General features: G+C 38.2%; 1 protein-coding gene across 3 annotated transcripts; it reads left to right on the forward strand.

The window, feature by feature from the left end:
• The first annotated feature begins 820 nt into the window (after positions 1 to 820).
• TFRC (transferrin receptor) lies at positions 821 to 26,599 on the forward strand. Of its 3 annotated transcripts, none has more exons than XM_045540046.1 (19): positions 821 to 911; positions 4,983 to 5,041; positions 5,582 to 5,780; positions 6,932 to 7,130; positions 8,686 to 8,835; positions 9,047 to 9,152; positions 12,306 to 12,419; positions 13,019 to 13,117; positions 13,476 to 13,615; positions 15,097 to 15,254; positions 15,995 to 16,114; positions 17,132 to 17,217; positions 17,580 to 17,643; positions 18,449 to 18,516; positions 19,433 to 19,491; positions 20,059 to 20,140; positions 21,717 to 21,938; positions 22,898 to 23,038; positions 23,597 to 26,599. In XM_045540046.1, the coding sequence occupies exons 2-19, from the start codon at positions 5,006 to 5,008 to the stop codon at positions 23,837 to 23,839; spliced, it is 2,286 nt and encodes a 761-aa protein (XP_045396002.1). In that variant the 5' UTR covers positions 821 to 911; positions 4,983 to 5,005; the 3' UTR covers positions 23,840 to 26,599. The 3 variants fall into 3 exon arrangements, with proteins under 3 accessions (XP_045396002.1, XP_045396003.1, XP_045396000.1); XM_045540047.1 differs by having other exon boundaries at positions 9,050 to 9,152; XM_045540044.1 differs by having other exon boundaries at positions 879 to 911; positions 5,000 to 5,041.
• Positions 26,600 to 27,331: the final 732 nt, after the last annotated feature.

A 27,331-nucleotide genomic window follows, 5' to 3' on the forward strand; every position in this document is an offset into this window, starting at 1 on the left:
CCTGATGGGAAACGGCTTTATCTGCAGTCCTTTCAAGGTCCGGGTCCTTTTCTAGAATTGTAGCTATTTGTAACTTTATCTCCCTCCCTGGCCTGCAGGTTAATGACCAGAGGGAGGGAGAAGGTGTCAATGTTTGGAAAGAGCTTAAAAAGTGACCAAGAAGTCAATCTTATTTGTTATGCATTGCACAATCCTATCACAACAATAATGGCAATGAAACCAAAGTTAATCTACAATCATGTCATCCTATTAAATCATTTGTTTACATTACATTTTCCCTTTTATTCCCTCACACATTAAACATTATGTAAATATCTCTGATAGTCTTGGTTGAAGTGGTTTGTATACATCCTGAATATGAATTTGCATTTGCTTTTGATTCTTTGTCCTTTTTGCTAAAATATTTCTGAGGCTGCAAAATATATTAATATATGCACAGTATGGCTTTAGTGGCTATCTAATAATAATTCCATCCCGGACATACACTTTAAGGAACCATTTCAGGGCAAGTATCCAACATCTAGGAGTCAACGCTAACCCGTTTGACATTGCACAGCAAGGAATGGAGGTCGGTCAAGGTTAGGCCGAGGGCTCCAGGATGCTAGTGCAGAAGAGGGCGCCGCGGTGGAGGCCGGTTTGCCAATTGTGCAACTCCTTGGGACACCTGCTGTCGTGCCGCCTTTTTCTTCCAACCTCGCACCGCCCCGCGCGCGCTCACACCCCTCCCCCAGGCGGTCGGGTAGGTTAGAGCACCCCTCTGTACGTGAGGCAGGAAGTGACGTAACCTCCTGGCGGGGGGTCGGGAGGGGCGGGGCCAGGCTATAAACCGCCGGTTGGGGGGTGGCCATCCGGAGAGAGCGTTGGGATCGCGGGTGGTGGCCTCTACGGTGGCGGACCAAGGGGGTGCCTGTGTGAGTGACGCGCCGCTGCCGGAGCTCAATCGACCCTCACGTCCTCCCCTCAGTCGGCGGGGCTGGTTCGGGCGGTCACCTCGGTGCTGTCCAGCAGCCTTGGGAGCCGCACGGGGAGCGGGGAGGCTGCGGCGGCTCCGGGCGGCGCGCGCGGGATGGAGCGGGGCCCTCGAGCCAGTGGGGAAGGGGCTGCGGCGGCGCGAATAGGGCTGCAGGTGCCGGGGCTGGGGCTGCTGTGGGGAGAGGGGCGTCCCTTGCCTTCTCTTGGATTGCCTTCCTGTGCCCGCCTTGGTCGCGGAGGGGGGATGGCTTCTCTAGTAGGGCTCTCTGGGCGAAATGAGGTGTACCCCACCTTCGCTCTCCGCCCCACCATTCTTCTCTCGGCTCCTCATGCCCCCGGCCACCTCTGTTCCTCCCTAGCTCGCCCTTGAAAGCCGCAGGCCCTCCTGGGCCGGCCCTAGGCTGCGGGCTCCCAGCGCTGGGGCGGCCACGCTGCGGCAGCACTGGCCCGCGCCCGAGCACGTGGCTGGTCCCGGATGTCGCCCCAAGGAACGACTGGAGGGGTGCATGGGTGACCTTGGGCTGGCAGCCCTTCTCTTGCTCGGCGCCCGGGCGGGCCCTGGTCTCACTGCTGAAAGGACAGAGCTGTCCCCGATTGGGTTACGAGTTGCGGGCATTTAGATGAGGATTTCTGTAAACGGTACATGTGAACTCCGGTACAACCCGATCTTTCTGGCTAGGCTCTGCCTGTTGGGCTTGTGTGTGGATTCTGTTTGCCCAAGGCAGAGGCCGACTCAATTCCGCAGGTGTTCACGTTAAGAGTTTTGCTAGCAGTTCTTGCTACAGGATAGGAGCCGATAGAATTAAGACTTATTTGTAAAAGATATTTGGAAGTTAGCTGTATGGTCTAAAGTCTGCACTGTACTGATAAACACCGTTGAGGCCGGGTGTGTCACTGTCACTTGGACAGTTCTTTAAGCATAGGAAAATAGTATTTTGTGAGTTAGCTTTTTTCGGTTAAAATGTTACCTCTGCGCATTGTAGTGACCTTGGGTACTTCACTTATCCAAGGGGACTTGATTCCTGCTGCTTTTTCCTTTTTTTTTTTTTTTGTAATAAGATTAAAGTGGAAACTAACTGTGCTGTTACAGAAGCATTTGGCTCCTTGGTGGCTTTATCTGAGCTTACATATGAGTTTGGAATACTAGATGCTTGATGTAGTTGTCTCTGAGCTGGGGAATTTGACCTCATTGACAAAGGCATTTAAGCTGATTTCCATAAATTACCTACTGTGAAAACTAAATTTAGGTGCCCTTTTTGGCACCAGGGACCGTTTTCATGGAAGATAATTCTTCTACTGACGAGGGCGGGGGAGGATGGTTTTGGGATGATTCAAGTGCATTACATTTATTATGCACTTCATTTCTATTATTATTACATTGTAATGTATCACAAAATAATTATACAACTCACTGTAGGTTGGGGACCCCTGTTCTAGAGTACTTGTAGGCCCTGCTGGGGTTTTTTTCTTGGTTTTAGATTGTAAGATGCTTCACAAAAAAATAGAGTTTAAAAATTTGTCATTGATATCAGAAGGTTACATATAGCATAGGACCGTTTAAGTTTTCTTCCACGGGATATTCTTGTCAAGTAATGGTGGCTGTTAACCTAGCCTATGTTGAAGATTATTGGAGATAGAGAAGAGCAGTGTGGCTGACTTTGCCCTAAGGCGAGGCATTTATTTGCCTCTGATAGTGTACTTACCAGTAATGGAGCAAGGTTCCCAACTAAACCTGAATCAGACAACGAGAGTACTTTAAAATAACCGTCTTTGGGCTTTTGGAACTCTTCTGTGTAGGTGCCTTCTGTCTGAGCCCCGATGAACACTACATAAATAAACTGCAGTGACTTCAAGTGGTCCTGACCTTAAAGATGGGCAGTTTCATTTTACAAAGCTGTATGGGAATGAAGATTCTGCTTGCTTTCTTTGATTTCTTCCCCTGCCCTTTCATTTTAGGTCCATAAGGTTAGACTCTTAAAGCTAAGGGAGATTCTGACCGTCTCTTGTCAAGTCATTCTGGGTATATACAAATATGAGTTCTGAGGACCCTGCAGAAGTTTTGTGGGTTCATGTAATCTTTTCTTTTTCACCTGGCAGATGCATAGTTGTCTAGGGAAATAGTTTGCATAATACCTACAGCCAGTTAGCTTTAGATCTTGCAGCTCTATGAGATAAACCTTATCAAGTTTTTCACTTCTTAAAAAATTTCCCTACTACTCAAGCTTTGCCCAATGGCTTCAGGACTTCAGGATAAACCAGAATAGTGGCAGGGATGGGAAAAGATTCCAGGTCCAAGGTTTTCATTTTGTGTTTGTTTGTTTTGAGACTGTGTCTAGCTCTGTCTCTGGGGCTGGAGTGCCTTGACATGATCATGGCTCCGCCTGGGCTCAAGTGATCCTCCCACCTCAGCTTCCTAAGTAACTAGGACTATAAGGCATGTGCCACCATGCCTGGCTAATTAAAAAAAATTTTTTTTTTTTTTTTTTTTTTGTGGAAACAGGGTTTCACTATGTTGCCCAGGCTGGTCTTGAACTCCTGGGGCTCAAGTGATCCTCCCTCCTTGGCCTCCTAAAATGCTGGGATTTGTAGGGATGATCCACTGCACCAGGCCTCTTCTATAGTATTTATCTTAAGAGTTGTTTGGCTTTTAGTTGTGGTAAATATTTAACAGAACAACACGTTTATAGACAGGCTGGTATTATAACTGATATGAAAAGTTTCTCCCATGCTTTTAGAGCATATAAAGTAGAGTGATTTCAGTTGGAAGAAAATTTATTAAGGGGCTCTTTTAAATAAAAAGCTTCTTTACTGTGTGTGAGGTCATTTTGAAAAAATGACTCACATTTCAGAAGTAATTTTTATGGCTGTCATAGAGCTATTGTGGTTCACATGGATGTGGAGCTAAATGAGGTTAAAATGGAAATTGCCTAGATCACAATTTTTTTTCTCTGATTTGACTTATGTTATAGTCTAAATTTGGGTCTGGGGGTTGACATATGAATAAGATGTTTTCTTAGTAAAAAGCATACTTAGATTTTAGTTAGACATAATCATTATTGCATGTTGTATTAATATCTACCTGTTTCTGCAAACTTGCACTCAATCACATTTATTTAGATACTTTATTTAGATCATTTATTTAAATGTATTATCACTTTAGCCTTAAAATTATTATTATTATTTTTTTTTTTGAGACAGAGTCTTAATCTTGTTGCCCTGTCTAGGAGTGCTGTGGCATCATCATAGCTCACTGCAACCTCAAACTCCTGGGCTCAAGTGATCCTCCTGCCTCAGCCTCCTGAGTGTCTGGGACTATAGGCGTGCATAGCGCCTGGCTAATTTTTTCTGTTTTTAATAGAGGCGGGGTCTCCTTCTTGCTCAGGCTGTTCTTAAACTCCTGAGCTCAAGCAATCCTCCCTCCTAGGCCTCCCAGAGTGCTAGGATAACAGGAATGAGCCACCTTGCCTGGCCAAAAATTAATTTAAAACTAGAAAACTTGAGGAATGGCTGATTCAGATGAGTGTTACACTTGAAAGCTGTTTTTTCCTAGAAAAGGGTGATTAAAATTGGTTCAGGGTGGGGCCTTTTAGTTCTGGCTCTAGCGATTGGGTTTGTCCTGTTCTGGTGCAGGGGTAGTGATAAACACTTTTTACCAGAAAGGGCAAGAGATTGTGCTTCCAAGAATGTGATCTATTGCATATTGACTGTGGCCATTAAAGCTTTGGGATTGATTTTTATTTATTTATTTATTTTTGAGACAGAGTTTCTGTCTTTCATAGCTATCCCCATTGCTACCTCACCTCACCTCAATTCAGGATCCAATCAAGGATCACACTACATTTAGTTGTCATGTAAACTAAATATTTTGGTTAAAGATCTTTTCTAGAAAGGTGATAATATATTTAATAGTAAATTTGGTATATAATAATCAATCTAGCCTGGTAATGAAAAACCCCTAGTAATCTGATATAGTGGTATCTTTCATAATTAATTCTCTATTCTAATGCTAGGTCTTTCTGTGTGGCAGTTCAAAATGATGGATCAAGCCAGATCAGCACTGTCTAACTTGGTAAGATATTTTCAGTTGTATTTCTGTGACTACAAGAATGTGAAATATACAAGCATGACTTTCACCCAGTAAAAATAAAGTAATACCCAAAGCTATCCCAGGTATTCATTTATATTTGAACTGTTAGTCTTGAGGCATAACAGATCTTACAAAGGAAGGGTATATTTAGATTGGGTAGGGTTAATTATGGAAAATATTTTAAGCAGTTTCAGGGTAGTTTGGGTGTAATGAAGGGGGACAGCTAAGAAGATAAGATGAACTAAATAAAGCACTGATCAAAATATCTAGTAGGAGACATACAAAACAGAAATGCTGAGTGAGGTGAAGACCAGTGTGTAGTCTAGCCCTCATCTGCCATTAACTGAACTGGGCACAGGGAAGAATGTTGGTTTGAAAGGGGAACTTCTTTTCCCCAAGAATATATAGCAAGTCATAGTAATGGCCCAGTATAGTACCTGACAGAACTTTTTGCAAATATTCTTTTCTTGTCCTTCGTAATGCTTTCTTTTCTTTCTTTTTCTTTCTCCTCAAAAATCTCAGTTTGGTGGAGAACCATTGTCATACACCCGATTTAGTCTGGCTCGTCAAGTAGATGGCGATAGCAGTCATGTGGAGATGAAACTAGCTGCAGATGAAGAAGAAAATGCTGACAATAACATAAAGCCTGATGTCAGAAAACCAAAAAGGTTTAATGGAAATATCTGTGCAATCATTGCTGTAATCCTCTTTTTCTTCATTGGTAAGCATGACCATTCAAAACTTAAGTGTTCCTTATAAACTCTGGGAAGTCTGTTATTTCAGCTCAGCAGATATTTTATACCTTTTTAAATATCACTAGGAATACAATCATGACTAAGGTTCTATACCTGCCATTGAATTTAGTTGGTGGAAGAAGAAAGACACATGAATCATTTCAATATGATATACAAATATTATCCTAGAAATATGCGCAGGATCTTTGTAGCATAGAAGCTCAGTCTAAAGGCCGGGCGCGGTGGCTCACGCCTGTAATCCTGGCACTCTGGGAGGCCGAGGCTGGTGGATCGCTGGAGATCAGGAGTTTGAGACCAGCCTGAGCAAGAGTGAGATCCCATCTCTACTAAAAATAGAAAGAAATTATCTGGCCAACTAAAAATATATATAGAAAAAATTAGCCGGGCATGGTGGCTCATGCCTGTAGTCCCAGCTACTCGGGAGGCTGAGGCAGAAGGATCGCTTGAGCCCAGGAGTTTGAGGTTGCTGTGAGCTAGGCTGACGCCACTCACTCTAGCCTGGGCAACAGAGCGAGACTGTCTCAAAAAAAAAAAAAGAAGTTCAGTCTAAGATTTCAAGGAGGGCTTCTGGGAAGAAAAGTTCCCTATGCTTTGGACAAGTACCTGTTTGGAATAAAGTTATTATATAATTTTTTGGATTAAATGGCTTAAAATGTACAAAATTGGGATGCATTATTTACTGTCAGACTACTTAGAATTTGGTTAAAACCACTATTTTGGGCTGGGTGCAGTGTGGCTCATACCTGTAATCTCTGCACTTTGGGTGACTGAAGTAGGTAGGACGCTTAAGGCCAGGAGTTCAAGACCTGCATGGTCAACATAGCGAGACACCCCTTCTCTACAAAAATTTTAAAAATTATCCAGATGTGGTTGCATGCTTGTGTAGTCCCAGCTGCTCAGGCGGCTGAGGCAAGAGGATTGCTTGAGCCCAGGAGTTGGAGGCTGCAGTGAGCTATGATTATGCACCTGCACTCCAGCCTGGGGTACAGAGTGAGTCCCTGTCTTGGGGGGAAAAAAGAAAACAGTATTTTCAAGGCTTAGCTGAAAATATCAATCCCTGCAGGATAGATTATAAATGAAATTCTGTGAGTTCAGCTTTGAAACCTTTTGTCTTTAGGATTTATGATTGGCTACTTGGGCTATTGTAAAGGTGTAGAACCAAAAGATGAGTGTGAGAGACTGGCAGGAACAGAGTCTCCAGAGATGGAGGAGCCAGAAGAGGACTTCCCTAGAATACCTTCTCGCTTATATTGGGCAGACCTCAAAACAAAATTGTCAGAGAAACTGGATACCACAGAGTTCACCAGCACCATCAAGTAAGCTTGAGCAACTTCACAAGTTCAACCTCAATATCTAAACAAATACTTACTAATTATTAGGTATAGTGAAACAGAACAAGGATGACGGTCTTGAGGAAAGGCTTTTTAGAGTAGGGAGGGGAGATTTCCATGTTTAGCTAAAGGGGGTGGGGTCAGTAAAGAATTGAAACTGCTAGTGGGGAAAAAGGGAAGAACTGGGGATTCTCCTTTTCCTTCTTATTTATTTATTTATTTATTTTTTTAAGAGGACTGAGCCAGCCAGTAGTTGAACCTAGATCCGTAGTCAGACGCATTACCCATTGCGTCACTGGCTCTCCTTTTCCTTAAAAAAAAAAAAAGAAAGAAAAAATTCACAGGTCCTTGATGTTTTAGCCATCTGGTTCTTTGTAGCTTATTGCTTGCTATCAGACTTTCTTCTGCTCTGATTTTCAAACTTAACCTTTTATAATGTCATGCTGGGCTCTGCTCCTGTCCACAACAGCATCAGTAACCTTCATCTTCTACATCACGACTAACTTGACTTCCTGACTTGATGTATCTCTAGTATTCCTTGGATTTCTTTTTTGTTTGTTTGTTTTCTTGTCAAATCTGTGGGGAAGAGTATTCTTTGATTTCTGTGGATTTTCGGCCATTAACCCATACTCCGAGAAATGTCCTTAAGGTTTCTGTCCTTAGATTTTTAATATCTTCCATGGACACATGTTTCTGCGTAAAGAACAAATTCATCTTTTCCCTTTTACCAGCTTCCTACCATTGCAATGGGACTATAATTCTTAGTTTTTCTTTCTTCTTCTCTTCCTTCGTCTCTCTCCCTCCTTCCTCCTTCCTTCCTTTTCTTCTTTCCTCCTTCCTTTCTTCCTCCTCCCCTTCCTTCTTATGTTACACGTAAACTTCCTTATTTAACTCTTTAAATTCCTTCATAAAGAAAGCCCTTTATCCAATCTATCTGCCAAAAAAAGAAAAGGGGAATCTTGGCGTTTTTACCTAATCTAGTGAATATTTTTGTGTATACTCTATGATAGGCATTATAGATAAAATGAGAGTATAGTACACATACACACACACACACAAAATCAAAGACCTATAATATGGTTAGTCCATTTAGAAAGAGCCATGGTAGATCAGAACAAGGAGCAGTTTTTGGGGTTCAGAATGCTTAAAAGTAGGTAAAAATTGAAGCTGTACATCTTCACTTCACCAACAGTAGTACTATCTTTCATTTTGCTTATAGTGCATCTCCTGGAACCTACTTAGTTCCCCTAAAACTACCCTCAACAGATATATAGTGTTAGGATGGGGTGCATGGAAGAATGCTTTATGGTGGATAAAGAGGTTTTAACAAGTCTGAAGTTACTTAAGATTTTGGGAATAATTTTTTTTCTAAGTTTTTCTCTATCTGGTCAATCCTGAAGTTTTGGGTCACAGTTCATTTATCTTAACTATGAGGGATAATATTGAATTATGCTATTGAAATAATTTGCTTGATCCTTCAGTTAAATATTTATTTTAAATTAAACTTAAGTTCATTTAAAAAGAGATTTTTTTCCTCCAGGCTGCTAAATGAAAATTCATATGTCCCTCGTGAGGCTGGATCTCAAAAAGATGAAAATCTTGCATTTTATGTTGAAGATCAATTCAGTGAATTTAAACTTAACAAAGTCTGGCGTGATGAACATTTCATTAAGATTCAGGTCAAAGGCAGGTATGTTGAAAGATGGTAAACTTATTTTATAGAAGTAGCTACTTTCAGATGTGCTAAATGTGGCAAAGACTTTCAAAATAATAATCAAGGTTAAGATTTAGAGCTAAATTTCCTCAAGCCAAATAAGGTAAGTCTAATGCTAAATGTATTAAAGCTACTTAATTTTTTTCCTAAGAATGGCCTTAGTTTATTTTAACTTCATCTTTTTTAGCAGTGCTCAAAACTCTGTGACTGTAACGGATCTGAATGGCACCTTGGTATTCACGATGAACAATCCTGAGGGTTATGTGGCATATAGTAAGGCTACAACAGTTACTGTAAGTAAGACAAAACAGTGCATCTCTTCCCTGTTAAATAGGGAACTCAAAAACTCATTATCTTTACTGTTCTTAGGAATTACCGTGTGAATTTACTTGTAAAATGGAACTAATCATGAGATATTTTTGTTGTCAACCCTCCAGTGCCACAGTCAAAATAAAATGCAAAGTCCTCATGTTGGTTTGCAAGGCCCTAAACAACTTACCTCCTTCATTCACTCTGCTCTGCCCACTCTGACTTTCTTGCTGTTCTTCAGACACTCAAACTCAAGTATACTCCCACCTTAAGGCCTTTATAAAACTTGTCCTTCCCTCTGCCTGAACCATTCATCCCCTAAATATCGACGTGGCTTGTTTCCTTACATTGTGCAAGTCTCTTCTCCAGCATTACCTTATTGGGAGGGTTTCTTTAATTATTTTATCAAAAATGTCTTCCCTGTAATCACTTTCCCCTCATCCTACTTTATTTTCCTTCGTAGAACTTAATAGCACCTGACGTTATCCATTCCTTTGTTTCCGCTAGGATGTGAGCTACGTAAAAAGTCAGGGATTCGCTTCCTTTCTGTCATGTCTCAGAGCTTTGGACAGTGCTTGACATATGGTAGTGTTTGTAAATGAACACATTTATCAGATTCCCCCTTATGTGTAAACAGATCTCAATATCCATCTTGGCTGGTGTTTAAGGTTTAAAACCATATATTTGTATGTCAGGTATATCTTCTGGGTACCTTCTGAACCAGATGAAGTTTTATAGTTATTCTCTGCCTTCCTGATTACTTGTGCTGTGTCACTTTCCTTGGCTACCTAGAAGCCAGGAGTTGGAGATGAGTAGATTGTTCTATTAAAGAACATTGAAGGGTTATAGTTCATCTGCAAGCTTTCTATATGCAGCTAGCTACTTGGTCGTTAATGTCAGTTTATGGTTGTTCATCTGAACTCTAATATATTGGAGTTTAGGAACCTTCTGACATCTAAACATCTAAAAGTTGATTTATATGAGTCATTTTATTGTCATAGGTCATTAAATATGAAATGTTCAATTTCAAATCAAAAGTGTAGTTTATTATATCTCAAAACAAGAAGCAGTACAATTAATCAAAGTATGCACCTAGCCGGGCGCGGTGGCTCACGCCTGTAATCCTAGCTCTGGGAGGCCGAGGCGGGTGGATCGCTCGAGGTCAGGAGTTCGAGACCAGCCTGAGCAAGAGTGAGACCCCGTCTCTACTAAAAATAGAAAGAAATTATCTGGCCAACTAAAAAATATATATACAAAAAAATTAGCCGGGCATGGTGGCTCATGCCTGTAGTCCCAGCTACTAGGGAGGCTGAGGCAGTAGGATCGCTTAAGCCCAGGAGTTTGAGGTTGCTGTGAGCTAGGCTGATGCCACGGCACTCACTCTAGCCTGGGCAACAAAGTGACACTCTGTCTCAAAAAAAAAAAAAAAAAAAAAAAAAGTATGCACCTAAACTATCCACACAGTTTTGCCTTCTTAACGATAGCTTGTTTATGCCAGCAGCAAAGAAGCCTGAAGAGCGAGTGGGGATAAAGTCACGAAAGGCATTTTCCACAGCTTGTTGAGACTGAATATTTTTCCTTGAAAGAAGTGGTCTAAAACCTGGAAGAAGTGGTAGTCAGTTGGTGCAAGGTCTGGTGAATATGGTGGATGACAGAGAGTTTCCAAGTTCAGCCTCTGTAATTTGAGCAGCATTGTTTTTTGCGACATGTGGTCTTGTGGTCTTGCAAGAGGATTGGCCTGTCTCTGTTGACCAGTCTCGGCTGCTTAATCACAAGTATCCTCATCATTTCATCCAATTGGCTGCAGTACACATCTGCTGTAATTGATGGTCCAGGTTTCATGAAGCCATAGTGGGATAATACCAGCGCTGGACCACTACATAGACACCATTTTTTTTTTTTTTGATGAATATTCAGTTTTGGCACTTCATCTTTATCCAACCATTGTGCTGAATACTTGTGATTGTTAAAAAGAATTCATTTTTCATCACATGTAACAATATGGTGTAGAAATGGTTTGCCTATATGTCATGACAGCAAAGAAAGGCCAGTTTCCAGATGATTTCTCTTCTGATGCTTGTTTAATTCATGCAGAACCCATCTATCCAGCTTCTTTACCTTGCCCATTTGTTTCAAATGGTCCAATATTGTTGGAATAGTAATGTCAAACCTTGCTGCTAATTCACGCATAGGTTGAGATGGATTCACTTCCACTACAGCTTTTAGCTCATCATTATCCACCTTGGTCTCAGGTTGCCCAGGTGGCTCATTTTCAAGATTAAAATCACTAGAACAGAACTTCTCAAACCATCTCTGCCATACTGTGTGTTCATTAGCTCCTTCCTTCTCAAACACTTCGTTGATCTTTCAAGCTGTCTGCATGCATTGGTTCTATGATAGAACTTATATTAAAAAATAACATGAATTTTTGACTTATTCATGGTTTCACAAAAATTGCTCTTTAAAATATTTGAAAGATAATCACAAGCCAAACCATGAGTTTGAAAGAATGAGGGTGTACCTTCACAAAAATAAAATAAGTGTCAAAGTAAAATGTTAGAGATGTCAACTTGTCAAACTTAGTACTTAAGGAAATCGGACATTTCATACTTAATAACCTAAATAATGGTGTTTAACAAGTTTTGGACAGTTTTATTATCAGACCTTTCAGTTAGAACCTATTCCTATGTATGTCCTCAATTGTCTGAGGTTTGGGCATGGAAACTTCATGTAATTGGTGCTGCCATGACTAGCCCTACATATGCCTCTGTTTAACAAATCTTGTTTCCCTTTTTCTTTCCCAGAAATATCTGAAGCAATGTAAAATACCCTTTAGATGAAAGGCAGCATGGGATAATGAGACACATGAATATAGGAGGCCTAAAATCTTGAATTCACTCTATTAACTCTGACCTACAGTTCTAAAGTTTTGCAATTGATCTCAGCCAAAAGGCCGAGAAACAATGAAAGTTCTAAAGTTTTGACTTCAGAATTCTCATATATTTTTTAGGCCTTGGCCCCCTTTTTTCCCCTCTTTTGGTTTCCTCTCAGGTTTGATCTGTAATACTCTTCTGTCTTAGATTCTGGAGTTGTTCTGGTAACCATAATGCTTATTAAATCTCATGTCTTTGTTCTAGGGTAAACTGATCCATGCTAATTTTGGCACTAAAAAAGACTTTAAGGATTTAAACTCTCCTGTGAATGGATCTTTAGTGATTGTTAGAGCAGGGAAAATCACATTTGCAGAAAAGGTGGGTATAGGAAGTCCATTGGTGTCTTATTCTTCAGTTAAATGATATTTCTTATTAATTTTCTTACATTTTGAAAACTGTCTGTCAAACTCTCATACCTGATGATAAATTTATTGACAGTCCTCAACAAATAAGTTCCACTTACCTAAAGTCACAGGTAACATCAAAATTATGACATATCCACTTGTACTATTTTGCAGCCATTGTCTTTCAGTGAAAATGAAGTAATAAGAAATGCTTAAAGTAGTTTAAATTGTGTCTGTGCAACCCAATTTTATGTATATACAGAATTCACTTATAAGTGTGTTTTATAAAAAGGAAAATTAAAAGCCAAACCTACCCAAGGGACTAGACTGGAACATATCAAAAAGATAGTCATTTGGATAAGTGTTCATTATTTTTGTTATCCATACTCTCCTTAATTAAAGAGTTAGTTTTAAGGGAAATATTCATTTTCTAAATGTATAATCTGTTTGAAACATTTGAGATTATTATTCTAGTCCTCTGTAACCATTGTCCTTTAGCATAAGGTAAAGTATGTATTCTTCTCATTTTGTATGATCAGGTCTTCATTTTCTGAGCTTTCTGTTTTTCTTTAGGTGGCGAATGCTGAAAGCTTAAATGCAATTGGTGTCTTGATATACATGGACCAGACTAAATTTCCCATTGTTGATGCAGATGTTCCATTTTTTGGACATGTGAGTTTCATTTCTTGAGTAAATGATTTTTTGAGTTCTCCAAATTGTTACTGGATTCATCTATATTAGTAGAAATTGAACTGTGCCTTCATTAAATACACTTTTTCTTAGAGAGTTTTAGCAGTTAATGTAATTAGGATTACATTAACTTTGAGGCCTTATAATTGTTACTAAAAGTACTTTATCAGTAGTGGCTTGAATAAAAACAAGAGTCACATATTATAGAGTTACTCAGACTTTTGGGACCTGAACCTGCTAAACAAAGCTTGGGCTATATATCCTTACACCACATCTGAATCTTTTAGGGAACTTTTTGAGTAAGTGCCTGATAGAGCTAATTACCCTTTTGTTTTACTAGGCTCATCTGGGAACAGGTGATCCCTACACCCCTGGATTCCCTTCATTCAATCACACTCAATTTCCACCATCTCAGTCATCAGGATTGCCTAACATACCTGTCCAAACAATTTCCAGAGCATATGCAGAAAAGCTGTTTGAGTAAGTTCTTATTTGAAAACTGTCTTGCAGGGTGAGATTTTATGATTAGGGAAGAATGATAATACGTTGGTTTGATGAAATGTTAAAACAATTGGCACATGTGGGAATTCGAGGGATGATGGTTATCTGTTAACTTGGTATAGATAACAATGAAAAAATTTCTCCATAGAGTGATATTAATGATGGATATTTGATTTATAAACTCAGAAGTCCTTATACAATTTACCCAGTGAATTCCTTGTGCGATATTCCTGGCGTCGCTGCTGCTTCAGTACTTCTTGTGATGAAGCAGTTGTTGCCTGTGGCAACCCATTCAGTTATTGGGGAAATTCTGTTACAATTCATGTTGAACTGAAATCTTTTCAGCTATAACACTCATTTGTTCTGGGTTTTCTTTTTAGCAACATACAATGATTCCAGTTACCTTGTCTAAAAAGTGAATATCCTCACTTCTCTTGACAGTTTCCAGATGCTTTATAGCCATGATTAGTTCTTCTGGATATCTTTCCTAGTGTATTAGTATCACACTTTAAAAGTAGAACCCAGTTCGATTAGAGTACACATCAATTTTTATCTTGATGTGGACATATTTCCCACTTTGCATTATTGTAGGATGGAGATCTAGTTTCAGACTCTATGCAAGTATTTATTTGCTGTGTGACATAGAACAAGTTATGCTAACCCCTCTGATCCTGTTTCTTCAACTCAAAGAGTGGTTGATCTCAGATGAAGATCATTTACATATAAAGGTTTCATGAAATACTATTAATAATGACTATTAATAATGCTCAGAGGCATTTGCAATAGGTGATTCTATTGACTCATACCAAACTTAAAATCAGGTAATTACACGCATCACCTGCAAGTCTTTCCCAGACTGTCACACCAGCCCCCTATCTTATCCTTGAGTACTTCTTGTGGTAGTACTGTATGGTAGGAGGTAATAATTTGACCTGTATTCATGTAAGTAAGTCCCTTTGGAGCAGGCATTGTTGGATAACACATGACATGAAGAATTAGATAGGGCAAGATATCTAACTACCAGTAGCACAGGAATTTTTTTTTATAACCGAGATAAGAATGTACATTACCCTTGTTAGTGGAAAGGGTTGGGAGACATGAAAATATATTAATGAACTTTCATATATAAGATCTTCATCGTGAGTCCATTTTGGTATGTATTTCAAATGTTAACTATAGCTGCGTGTCTGGTAGAAAGGCATTCATTGGATGAGGATAGGTAGAGAAATTTTTAAAAATTCTTTAAACTGGGAAGTAACTCATGGTTTTCAAATGACTGCCTATAAGTCAAAGTAAGACACAAATGTGGTGACCATTTCATATGTTCGTAGGGAGTAAATTTCGTATGTTTTTGTTTGTCTTTTTAACCTAGAACTTCATTGGACAGAAAATAGGACTGATTTTGTAAACTAGGGGATATAAACAATAACTCAACTCTGATGCCTGTTTTCTACTTCTAGATATATGGAAGGAGATTGTCCTATTGATTGGAACACAGACTCTTCTTGTAAGCTGCGATCCTCACAAAATAAGAATGTGAAGCTCACTGTGAACAATATGCTGAAAGAGACAAGAATTCTTAACATCTTTGGAGTTATTAAAGGCTTTGTAGAGCCGGGTAAAGACCTTTGTTTTTGTTCTGTTTTTCTCTTTCCCTTGCTATTCTTAAGGATGTGGCTAGAGAAGGAGGAAGTGTAGGAACGCTTGCTTGGCTTGGTTTTGTGAAATGCTAAATCTTGTCTGTCCTAAATTGAACTGTTTAAACGTCAGCTATATTGGGAGGTTATAAGGCCCTAGAAAATTGACTTGTTAAAAATTGACCATTATGACTAGCAAATCTATTTTAAGTTATTGACCACTAGACCAGCAGTAAGCAAATTTCTTAAGGGGACAGATAATAGACATTTTGTGGGCTATACAGGCTCTGCAACTATTCAATTCTGCTATTCTAACCTGAAAACAGGCATAAACAATGCATAGTGAATGGGCATGCAAGGTATGGTTTGCCAATCCCTGATTAGACTATTTTAAATGCAGTCAAGCAGTCATATCATTTATTAATAAAACCTTTTGGACTTTAAGTTGCTTATTAAGCAGTTAGCGAGCTCAAATGTAAGTAGTCAGTGAGTAAATTTAATTGACAGCATAGAAAAAACAGCAATACCAATAAAGGGAAAAAATTAATATCGTCATGTGAATTTTTAATTCCTAGAGTCCTTTAATTAAAGATCTCTGAAGTAAGGCTCTTTTATCCTTAATACATATACAATACTTTATCCTTCTACTAACCTACTTATTCTAGAAAAAGTTTGAAAGCTGATTGTATAAGTTATCTTTTTTTTTTTTTTTTTTTTAAAGATCGCTATATTATAGTAGGGGCCCAGAGGGATGCCTGGGGTCCTGGAGCTGCAAAGTCCAGTGTAGGAACAACTCTCCTGTTGAAACTTGCCCAGATATTTTCAGATATGGTCTTAAAAGGTAGAGTACAAGTTGATTATTTATGTGCTACATATAGTTCTAGATGTTATCATATACTTTACTCACTGTTGCTATCTTACAGTTCTTAGGCTAGACTCTTAGTTCTTAAATACAAGGCAGTCCTTTGTTGTAATTGCCTTTTGACTTTGAAACAGCTTTCCATGAAGTGTCTTTGCTGCACTAGAAATCAATTTCTTTGAGAAAGTGTTATATTGAACCCCAGTTCTTAGTTTGATATATCCAGAATGATACAGCAAATCTAACATAGTCCCTGAGGTGTGTATTTGAAAGCAGTGGCATACCTCTATACTTATGTTCTGAGGCCTAACAACTATTATAATTTTGTTCTGTTTACTTTCAAGTCTTTCTCTCATGGTACTTGCTACTCGTCTGCACGCACCTATACAAACATGCAAACCCACATCATGTTCTTGAAACTTTGGGGTCAAAGAGTAAGTTGCAGTGCTTACATTTTATACAAAGTACATTAATGGGGAAAAATACATACCCAGGAAAGTGGGTGGGGCGGAGGGCAGTGGTACATGTAGCTCCAAAAGGAGCTGTCACAAACATAATTTCTCTGCAAACTTCCCATAACTTTAATTTGTGAATGTTTATTCTGTTACATAATTGTTTTAAATAATTCAGTGTTTTAAGTAACTTACCTCTAAGCAGATTGTTCTCAAAGAAGATACATATCATGCTTACACTGTGATTTCAAATATTTGTTGGTCCTGAAGTTAGGGACTCAAAGAATGGACTTGTAAAAGGGTGACTACCCATAAGCTATTCCCCCTACGAAGTACTTGAAATCTTACTTGCAGTTCTTACCTTGTTCTTTGGAAATTACTTTAAAGATTTATTCCTATTCCTTTATTCTTTCACGTGGGGTTTCAAAAGAAAAGGAAATATTTTTGGATCTGCTATGTTGAATTAGATGCTATTCTGATTCATCTTAAGTCAGCTGCCTGCTTATAACCTTTCCCAGGGTAAAGCTAACTTTTTGTTCTGTTTCAGATGGGTTTAAACCCAGCAGAAGCATTGTCTTTGCCAGTTGGAGCGCTGGAGACTTTGGAGCTGTTGGTGCCACTGAGTGGCTAGAGGTATTACTTACGTATCATCAATTCCCAGAATGGGCACCTGAACTTGTATTGGTTTAAACAGAAACCATACTCTTTTTTTTTTTTTTTTTTAGAGACAGGGTCTGGCTCTGTTGCCCAGGTTGGAGTGCAGTGGTGTGATCATAGCTCACTGCAACCCCAAACTCATGGGCTCAAGCGATCCTCTTGCCTCAGCCTCCCAAAGTGCTGGGATTATAGGCACGAGCCACCATGCCCAGTTTTGCCTTTGCATATTTAGTCTCAATAGAATCCAGGTTTCAAAATGCATCCCTTTTAATAGCTACTCTCTGATAAATAAATAAACAAATTGATGCATATTAATACTTTATTATTTTTTCTTCTAGGGATACCTTTCCTCCTTGCATTTAAAAGCTTTCACTTACATTAATTTGGACAAAGCTGTACTTGGTAAGTATCCTTTTCATTAGCTGTTTATGAATTTAGGCAAACTACTTAAAAAACAGTGGGAAAAAAACTTTATAAAGCAGAACTTGCTATTGTTTTTTTACAGTTTACATTGATCATAACCAGATCGAAAGATTCCTAGCTTTCTCTTGAATAGTCCATCAGGTTAAAGAATGGGTGCAGATTGCCTTGTCTGGAGTAGTGGTTTCTAAAAGAGTTTGCATGTTATTTAAAGTGCACATGTAGCTGACAGATGAACTGAGAGTAGCAAAACATCTTAAATTGGGAAGAAAAAGGAAAGTGTTACAATTGAACTAAATGTTCATTAGGTTAGTAATTTCCCTGTTTTACCTCTGCAGCAGAATGTACTGAGTAAAGCAATCTTACTCTTGCTAGCAGATGACTGCCTTAACCTGGGTAAACAAAAAAGCTTAAAAAAAGAAAAAATCAACTAATGTTGATAATGGGGAGGCTATGCATGTGTTGGGGCAGAGGATAGGATATATGGGTTACCACTGTACCTTCCTCTTAATTTTGCTGTGAACCTAAAATTGCCTAAAAGTCACTAAGATTAAAGTATGAAAACTCAAGGAATAAGAGCCTCAATTGAGTCGAGTTAGAGTTAGCAAAGTTACCAAAGTACTTGACTCTTAAATTACACTTGTCTACTTTATTAATGGGTTAATTGTTGTATACGGCCAATGATCTAGGTTACTGTCTTCCTATTTGTCAAGTACTTTTAGTTGTAGAAATAGCAATGTGAAAATTACTTGACTGGAGATGGGACATTAAAATAATTTCTTTGCAGGTACCAAAAACTTCAAGGTTTCTGCCAGCCCACTGTTGTATACTCTTATTGAGAAAACAATGAAAGATGTGAGTGTATACCTAATTATAAAAAAATATGTAACTTAATTTTTTGTTGAATTTACGTAAGATGAAAAACATTGATATTTAAACCATTATCAGTAAGCAGTAGCAGGAATTTAGAATAAATTCTATAGCAGCATTATTTAAGTCATACTCTTCGCTTTTTGGTCCCTAACCTGTTGAACCATGTGAGGTGAGGGAGGTGGTGTATGAAGGGCTCCAATCTCAAAGAATGTAGTCTATTTAGGAAAATACAGCAAAATGCCATGAGGCCTGAGCTGTAGTGTAGGTACCTATAAGGGGATTGTATATGAGTCACAATGTTAAGGAAGATCTAAGGGAACCTGAACTACACCTAAGACTTAAATAAGAAGGCCAGATGAAACATTCATTAAGTAAAACAGACATGTGAATGATCATAGTTTTGAATGAGGGAGGAACCTGTGAAATAGAGTATTTGCCTAATGGGATTAGATGCTATATATTGGACTGATTAAAGTTGGAGAAGAACAAAGGTCAGATAGCTCTTGGCTTTGATCCCATGGGGTACTAGGGATTATTATAGGATCTCAGACAAGAGAGTAATGTGTTTGCCAGTTAGGCTGACAGCATAAAATGTGCTAGAAAGAAGAAACCAAAAACAGATAGGCATATCATGAAGGCTAGAGAGGGCTTTTAAAATTGTGGTTAAGCCACCTTTAAAATGTCATTAAGAAGGAAGACATTTTTCTCACCATAACTATAGGAACTGACAGCATGAGCTTTGTAGTAATAACTTAAGAAATTTGTTTTAACTGTCTTAAAGAAATGTATAGAAGTTTAATGTTTTTATAAATGTTTGTAGAGAGAAACATGTTAGTGACTAGCCTGAATAGCAAAGTTCAGAAAGGTTAGTTTTAATGGTAAATTTCTTATTTTACAGGTGAAACATCCACTTACTGGGCTGCCTCTATATCAGGACAGCAACTGGATCAACAAAGTGTAAGTTTAGAAAGGTGAATGAACAAGCTAATAGAAAAGCAGAATTGCCCAGCAGCACCGACTGTGTTAGCTAGAGTTCTAAACCTAACCTTGCAGTGAGCTTACCTATACCTACAGAGATTCAATTTAAGAATTTATTTGGGGGAAGGGGAGAGTTGCATGGTAGCACATTCTAGTCTTTATTTATTTATTTATTTTTGAGACAGTCTCACTTTGTTGCCCAGGTTAGAATGAGTGCCGTGGCGTCAGCCTAGCTCACAGCAACCTCAGACTCCTCAGCTTAAACGATCCTACTGCCTCAGCCTCCTGAGTAGCTGGGACTACAGGCATGTGCCACTATGCCCGGCTAATTTTTTCTATATAGATTTTTAGTTGGCCATATAATTTCTTCCTATTTTTAGTAGAGACGGGGTCTCGCTCTTGCTCAGGCTGGTCTCGAACTCCTGACCTCGAGCAATCCACCCGCCTTGGCCTCCCAGAGTGCTAGGATTACAGGCGTGAGCCACCACGCCCGGCCCATTCTGGTCTTTAGAAAACTTTCTAAAGACACGTTCTCTTTCCTTGCAGTGAGAAACTCTCTTTTGACAATGCTGCTTTCCCTTTCCTTGCGTATTCTGGAATCCCAGCAGTTTCTTTCTGTTTTTCTGAGGTAAGTCTGAACTCCAAAGCGTTGTATCTGTCAACCTAAATAGCAAACAGAGAGGCTCTCCAAAAGAAAATGATCTTTATTTAGTAATGGGGCATTGCAATGGGAATATGAGTGCCATAGTAAACTATGGGCATATTCAGGAAGACAAGGGAAAACAAAGGTTTTTAAAGGAAAAATGAAGAAATATTACATAATTGTTTTGAGATAATTATTCTTTGTTACTAAGGTCAACAACAAGGGGAACATCTGTCTGGGGTTGGACAGGCAGTTTCTGGACAGATGTCATCACAAATATATCTCTTTGTGTAAGATTGCAACAGCCATTGTGTGAAGTTGTGGTTTTTATGAAGTCTTTTGTGATAGTTTTGTTATTAGGTGTATTAAGTGTGAGAACCCTCTCTTCACACAACCTTCCCTAGCTCTATTTATAAGGGTTTTGTTTTCTTTTTATTAAAGATACAGGGTCTCACTCTGTTGTCCAGGCTGGAATGCAGTTGTGCAATCATAGCTTACTACAACCTTGAACTCCTGGGCTGAAGCAATCCTCCTGTCTTAGCCTCCTGAGTAGCTGGGACCACAGGCACTCACCACCATGTCTGGCTAATTTTTAAATTTTTTATGGGGACAGGGTCTCACGATGTTGGCCAGACTGATCTCAAAGTGCTAGGATTACAGGCATGAACCACCACACCTGGCCAGGGTTTTTGTTTGTTTGTTTGTTTAACATGAAGGACTCCATTCTGATTTTGACGACTTTCACATATCTTAGATCTTATATCAACTCTGAGACCAAATTTCCTACAGCAGCAATATGCATGATGTTGAAATAGCTAGTCCCAATGTCTATTTAGTTCATTAGGAAGAACTGGGTGTCACGTCTTATGGTTGAAGGAATTTATGGATAATTTCTGTTGATCTTCAGAAGTAATGTTTTTGAAAAACTTCAAAATATAGTTTGAAATTTCAAAACCTAGCAAGTGCTGTGTAACAGGTTCAGTAATTGAAAAACGTACAGTCTGAAAGTAATGAATTTAGGTCAAACCAAAGGATTATCAATGAGATTATCACCTAGGACAATGGTAGGGAAACTAGAGTAAGAAGTAGTTGTCTAATAAAGGTAGAGCATCATTCTTGTTAGAAAGGTAACATGAATGGACTGAGTGCTCCATGATTAGGAAGAAGGTAAGTTTTAGTCTAAGAGTAGCACTTTATATTGAAAGTATATTTCATGCATGTTATCTTTTCCCGTTAATATGGGCCAAGCTTCCTAGTGAGAAGACGAGGAATACAGCCTCAAGGAATTTGGTTAGAAATCTATTCAGGGTATATGATGCGATAGAACAGGGATTCTGTACAACCTGGAAGAAAGTAGTCATCCTAGGTGTAGAGTAGATACTTCCTCTGAAAGTAGCAAAAATGATGTCTTCCTAAATTGGTAAATATGAGAAAAATTTAGGGTAATATATTAGAAGCAAGGGAAGAATTGCAGTTACTATTACCTTGATGGTGAAGCCAGAATGTGAGGCTTCTGCTCTTGTAACCCACATGAGTACAATTGCCTACCTTTGTTTTCCAGGACACAGATTATCCTTATTTGGGCACAACCAAGGATACCTATAAGATACTAATTGAGAATGTTCCTCTTTTGAACAAAATGGCACGAGTGGCAGCAGAAGTAGCTGGTCAGTTCATGATTAAACTTACCCATGATGTTGAATTGAACCTGGACTATGAGATGTATAACAACAAAATGCTTTCAGTTGTGAGGGAACTGAACCAATTCGGAGCAAGCATAAAGGTGAGCACTAATTGAAATTATCTTCTTATTGCTGAACTATCAAGCCTTTTGAAGTGTGATGTTTAGCTGTTCCCAAGGAAGGATATATATGATTGGTAGCCAAAGTACATTTTAAAGTGAACTGAGGTATAATGTTGCTTAGAATTTGTAACTCATTTAAAAGAGAAGTTGGGAGGCTGTGGGTTATCTAAGATAGATCACAGCAAATATTTCAGAATCTAGAGCTGTTAGGTTTTCTGTCATTCATTTATTCCAGGCAATGCATGAATAGGATACAAAGATCTCTATGAGTTTGGGCTGTATGCCTTTTGGACATGACATGGATGGAAAGAGAACATAGCCAGTAGTTACAATCGTATTTAGTATTGATCCTGTTCGTCTAGTATTCAAACATTCAGTTAAACTAAACTAATGTTAGTAAGTGGTTTCCAGCTGGTTTTATGATAGTAGGAGTTGTTTAACAAATCTCTTAATTGAAGTAAATCACTAATAACTAAATCAACATCTTTCCTTAAAACGAGTTGTTAACTGTTCAGAAGATATTCTGGTTATTGCCAGATGGAAATAACTAGAGTCTGAAGTATATTGAACCAAAAATGTTTGAGGTTTTCCCCCATAGCGAAATTGAACTGGAAACAATGTACTTACATAGGATTATATACTTTTCCTAATTAAATTATGTTAAATTTCTTGATGAGGATGGTTTTCTTAGGCTAAGAATGGATAATTGTAACTGTCTGCTGGGTTCAAATATGTGTGTATTACCATAGTTTATAGTGCTTGGAACCTCTTGTATAAGGTGCCAAAGTCTAGCTTTCTGAGTCTTGAGTTTATCTGTGAGTCATATCTTTTTATTAGAATCTCCTCTGTTGCCACACATAAATTAGAAAGATATGTAAAACAACATGCTTAGAAATATAACTGCTAATAATAGTGAATTTAATGTGTTTCTGTTTCAGGAGATGGGCCTGAATCTACAGTGGCTGTATTCTGCTCGTGGAGACTTTTTTCGTGCTACTTCCAGACTAACAACAGATTTCCAGAATGCTGAGAAAACAGACAGATTTGTCCTGAGGGAAATCAATGATCGTATCATGAAAGTAAGTAAACTCTTAGAAAAAGGGGAACTAAAGTATGTTAAATTTTTAATTGGTAAATCTTACATTTCTACAAAGTGGATTCTAGGAGCCTATACTCCTTTGCTGCTTTAAGAATTAAGCACAGATTTTTAACTCTTACGAAGATCTAAACCCACTGTACCTAAACTGAAAATAGAGACATTTGACATAGTAGTAATTTTTTTCAGCTTTAGAAATATTTTTTAGAAGAGATCATTAAAGATTTTTTGCTGTCATTTTCTATTTCTGTTGTCTGATTCAGGCCTTAATCTCATTATCCTAGTCTACCTGAAAGAAGACTAGTGAGACTTGTGAACCTTGCATATATATACTGCAGCCAAAATCTGAATATAATTGCAGTTCACTTTTACAAAGGAATTGACTTACTTTAGAATTTTAACCTTAAAAGATTGATAGTCTGGTTCTCAGCATTCTTAAATTCAGGGAATTTTAACATTTGAAGTGAGAACAACTGTTGGATTATGTATGACAAAAGTCATAGCACTGTGTAAGCTTGTCTTGTATATTTTGTTTTCATAGGTGGAATACAACTTCCTCTCGCCCTATGTATCCCCACAAGATTATCCTTTCCGACATATCTTCTGGGGCTCCGGCCCTCACACTCTGTCAGCTTTAATAGAGAACTTGAAGCTGCGTCAGGAAAATAAGGGTGCTTTTAATGAAACACTGTTAAGAAACCAGTTGGCTCTAGCTACTTGGACTATTCAGGGAGCTGCAAATGCCCTCTCTGGTGACATTTGGGACATTGATAATGAGTTTTAAATGTGATACTGATAACTTACATAAAAAGAGCAGGGCAGTCTGGTTTCTAGACTTGTGCTGGTTATGTTAAAATTTCAGTAGGGCTACAAAACCTAATGTTAAAATTCTACCCGATCATCTTGGTACTACTAGATGTCTTTAGGCAGCAGCTTTTAATACAGGGTAGGTACCTGCACTTCAAGTTAAAGTGAATAACCACTTAAAAAATGTTCATGATAGAATATTTTCTTTGATTATCTCTAGTATTTTAAGTGCTTTGTAATGGTAACTGCCTCTTTCCTGTTATAGTTTTGAAAACATCAGAACCAGTTATGTGAACTATTACTCTAAATCCTAAGTACATGAGCTGATATCTTTTGTGGGAGGAAGAAGGTGGTATCTGCTGAAGGTTAAAAGTAGTGGCTTAGTGTGATCCTCCATCCTCATTTAATGCCAGATAGGAGATACCAGGTTGTAAGACCTTATGCTCCAAATGAGATATATTCTTTTCTATAAGGATTTAGCTGGTTTCTGCATTCCTGAATGAAACAGTTAACTTTCAGAAGAGGTGAGGTCTGAAATAGAGGTCCTTCTGCTGGATAAAATGAAGGTCAACTATTTATTGCAGGAGCAAGGCCTTAATGAATTCACCTCAATTTTATTTATGAAAAGAGGAGACCAGAAGCCAAAGACTTAGTATATCTTCTTTTCCTCTGTTCCCTGCCCCAGAAGCCTTTGTTTAGTTTTTTGTTGTTTTTTCCAAAGTGTTCTGAAAGAGAACCAGTTTCAGGTGTTTAATTTCAGACTCAGTTTGTCAGACTTTAAAGAACACACTGCCAAATTTTGGCCAAAGTGTTACTCTTTTGGGAAAGCTGTCATTTTGGCACTGAGATATTTATTGTTTATTTATCAGTGACAGAGTTCACTATAAATGGTGTTTTTTAAATAGAATATAATTATCGGAAGCAGTGCCTTCCATAATTATGACAGTTATACTGTCGTTTTTTTTTTAATAAAAGCAGCATCTGCTAATAAAACCCAACAGATACTGGAAGTTTTGCATTTATGGTCAACACTTGAGGGTTTTAGAAAACAGCCGCAAGCCAAATAAAATTATAAAGCTAAGTACTGGAGAAAAACTAAATTTAATTAGGGGTTGCTAATCAAGTTAGACTTCTATTTAGCTGACCAGATGAAAATGATAGTTCTCCTAAATGCATTGAATTGAGACCAAGTTATAAATAAATGTCACTTAAGGCTGCGGTGGTACTCATGCAAAATTTTATAGCTCAGTTTTCTAAGGTGCAACTTTAATTCCAGTTTTGCAAAATTTCCAGTACCTTTGTCAAAAACCTAACACATTATCGGGAGCAGTGTCTTCCATAATGTATAAAGAACAAGGTAGTTTTTGCCTACCACAGTGTCTATATCGGAGACAGTGATCTCCATATGTTACACTAAGGGTGTATGTAATTATCGGGAACAGTGTTTCCCATAATTTTCTTCTTGCAATGACATCTTCAAAGCTTGAAGATCGTTAGTATCTAACATGTATTCCCAACTTCCTGTAATTCTCTATCTTTTAGTTTTAGTTGCAGAAACATTTATGGTCATTAAACATTTGGTGAGTAAATTAAACCACTGTAAAATCAAATTACTTCCTTCAAGATTTTTTTTTTAAAAGTTAATGTGGATGTTTTGTTGTCATTGTGGTTTCTCCAGGTCTTTTGTTTAGTGGGACAGTGGCATACATTTATGATGTTTGCTGTTGACAGATGAATTTAACTTTATCCCCTTATTTCCATGTTATCTCCTATAAACTTAGTTCAGGCATGTTTTAATCCAGAATTGACCTTTTGGCTTAAAGCAGGGGGAACTTGTATAGGAGGCTTGGGGGGAGGGGGGAGTGAAGGGTGTGGGGAGGTGAACTTGCAAAAAAATCTTTGATCATGTCTGCCTGTCCATTAGTGTGTGGTGGTTACAAGTTAAATGTAGATATGAACAAATAAATTTGAAGATACATGAGTTAAAGACTTTATTTTCTAGTCAGCCATCATTGTAAAACTGATAATCAGCTGTTTTTGTCATGGGGCAGTTCAAAACTGCCACCTAAGAAAAAGTCCACAGGGTCTTTTAAAGTTCTTAAACTCAGTATCACTTACCTAAGTTACAGTAGACCGTCCTAGACTATTGCAGCTTCACTGAATAGTTTCAGTACTCAGTCTCTTTACTCTGCAGTGCTTTATCTTGGACTGATACTTAGTGTAGCTAAGTGAGAAGGTCATAGCTAAGGATTTCTGGCTTGGGTTGGGTATCATGCATACATACTTTTATGAAAGCTCAGTGACTTCAAGGTGTAATATGAATAAAGGGCATACATTTTACAGCAGTAAATCTCTTCCCAAACCCCTTTTCTATGGTTAGGGTTGAGTTACTTCCAATCAAACAACCAGTAAGTGGTAACAGGTTTGATGTTCCTGAATAAAATGTGTGTCTGACTAGTGACAACCCGCTAGTGTTCAGAACTGTTCTGGTTAAAGGTATCATGTGCATTTTGAAGGTACAGGATAAGATGTGTGAGCTCTGTCATGATTTTCTATCCTAGAACTTGCATGACCTTTACTGTGTTTACTCTTTGATTGTTCTTGAAATTTTAGACTTGGCCAACCTACTGCTTAGCTATATCTTTGTAAACAGTGATAAGTCATAATTATAAACATGCTGGTACGTGCAACAATGTGAAGATTTCTTATCTGATTTAATAAAATGCTTGAACACTGAGTTGTCATTTTTAATAGAGGTTTTTAAAGAGAAGTTTTAGGTCCCCGGCAAAATTGAGCAGGAAGTAGAGAGAATTCACATATATCCCCCATCTCTACCACTTCTACGTACTTCCCTCACTGTCAACATCCCACACCAGAGAGGTACATTTGTTACAACTGATGAACCCACATTGACACATTATCACCCAAAGTGTATAGTTTATGTGAGGGTTTTCTCTTAGTGTTATACATTCTAAAGTTTTTGACAAATAAAGGGTGGGAATTGGCAGATTGGATTTAAAAAACAGCATCCATCTATTATGCTGTCAACAAGAGACTTGCTTTAGATATAAGGACACAACATTGAAAGTAAAATGATGAAAAAAGATACTCTATGTAAATATTAATGGTAACCAAAAGAGAGCTGGGTGGGCGTATTATTATCAGACAAAGGATTACAAAATACAAAGGACATTATATATTGATAAAAGATTTGATACAGCAAGAAGATATAACAATTATAAACATAGATGTACATAATAGAGTCCCAAAATATATGGTATTGATAGAATTGAAGGTAGAAATAGACATTTCTACAATAATGGTTGGAAACTTCAATACCCCACTCTCAATAATGGATAGAACAACCAGACAAAAGGTAAGTAAAGAAACATTGGACTTGAACAACATTATAAACCAAATAGACCTAACAGTCATACACATGGCACTCCACCCAATAACAGCAGAATAC

This window comes from Lemur catta, chromosome 1 (assembly GCF_020740605.2).
Source record: "Lemur catta isolate mLemCat1 chromosome 1, mLemCat1.pri, whole genome shotgun sequence".
Lineage (NCBI taxonomy): Eukaryota > Metazoa > Chordata > Mammalia > Primates > Lemuridae > Lemur > Lemur catta.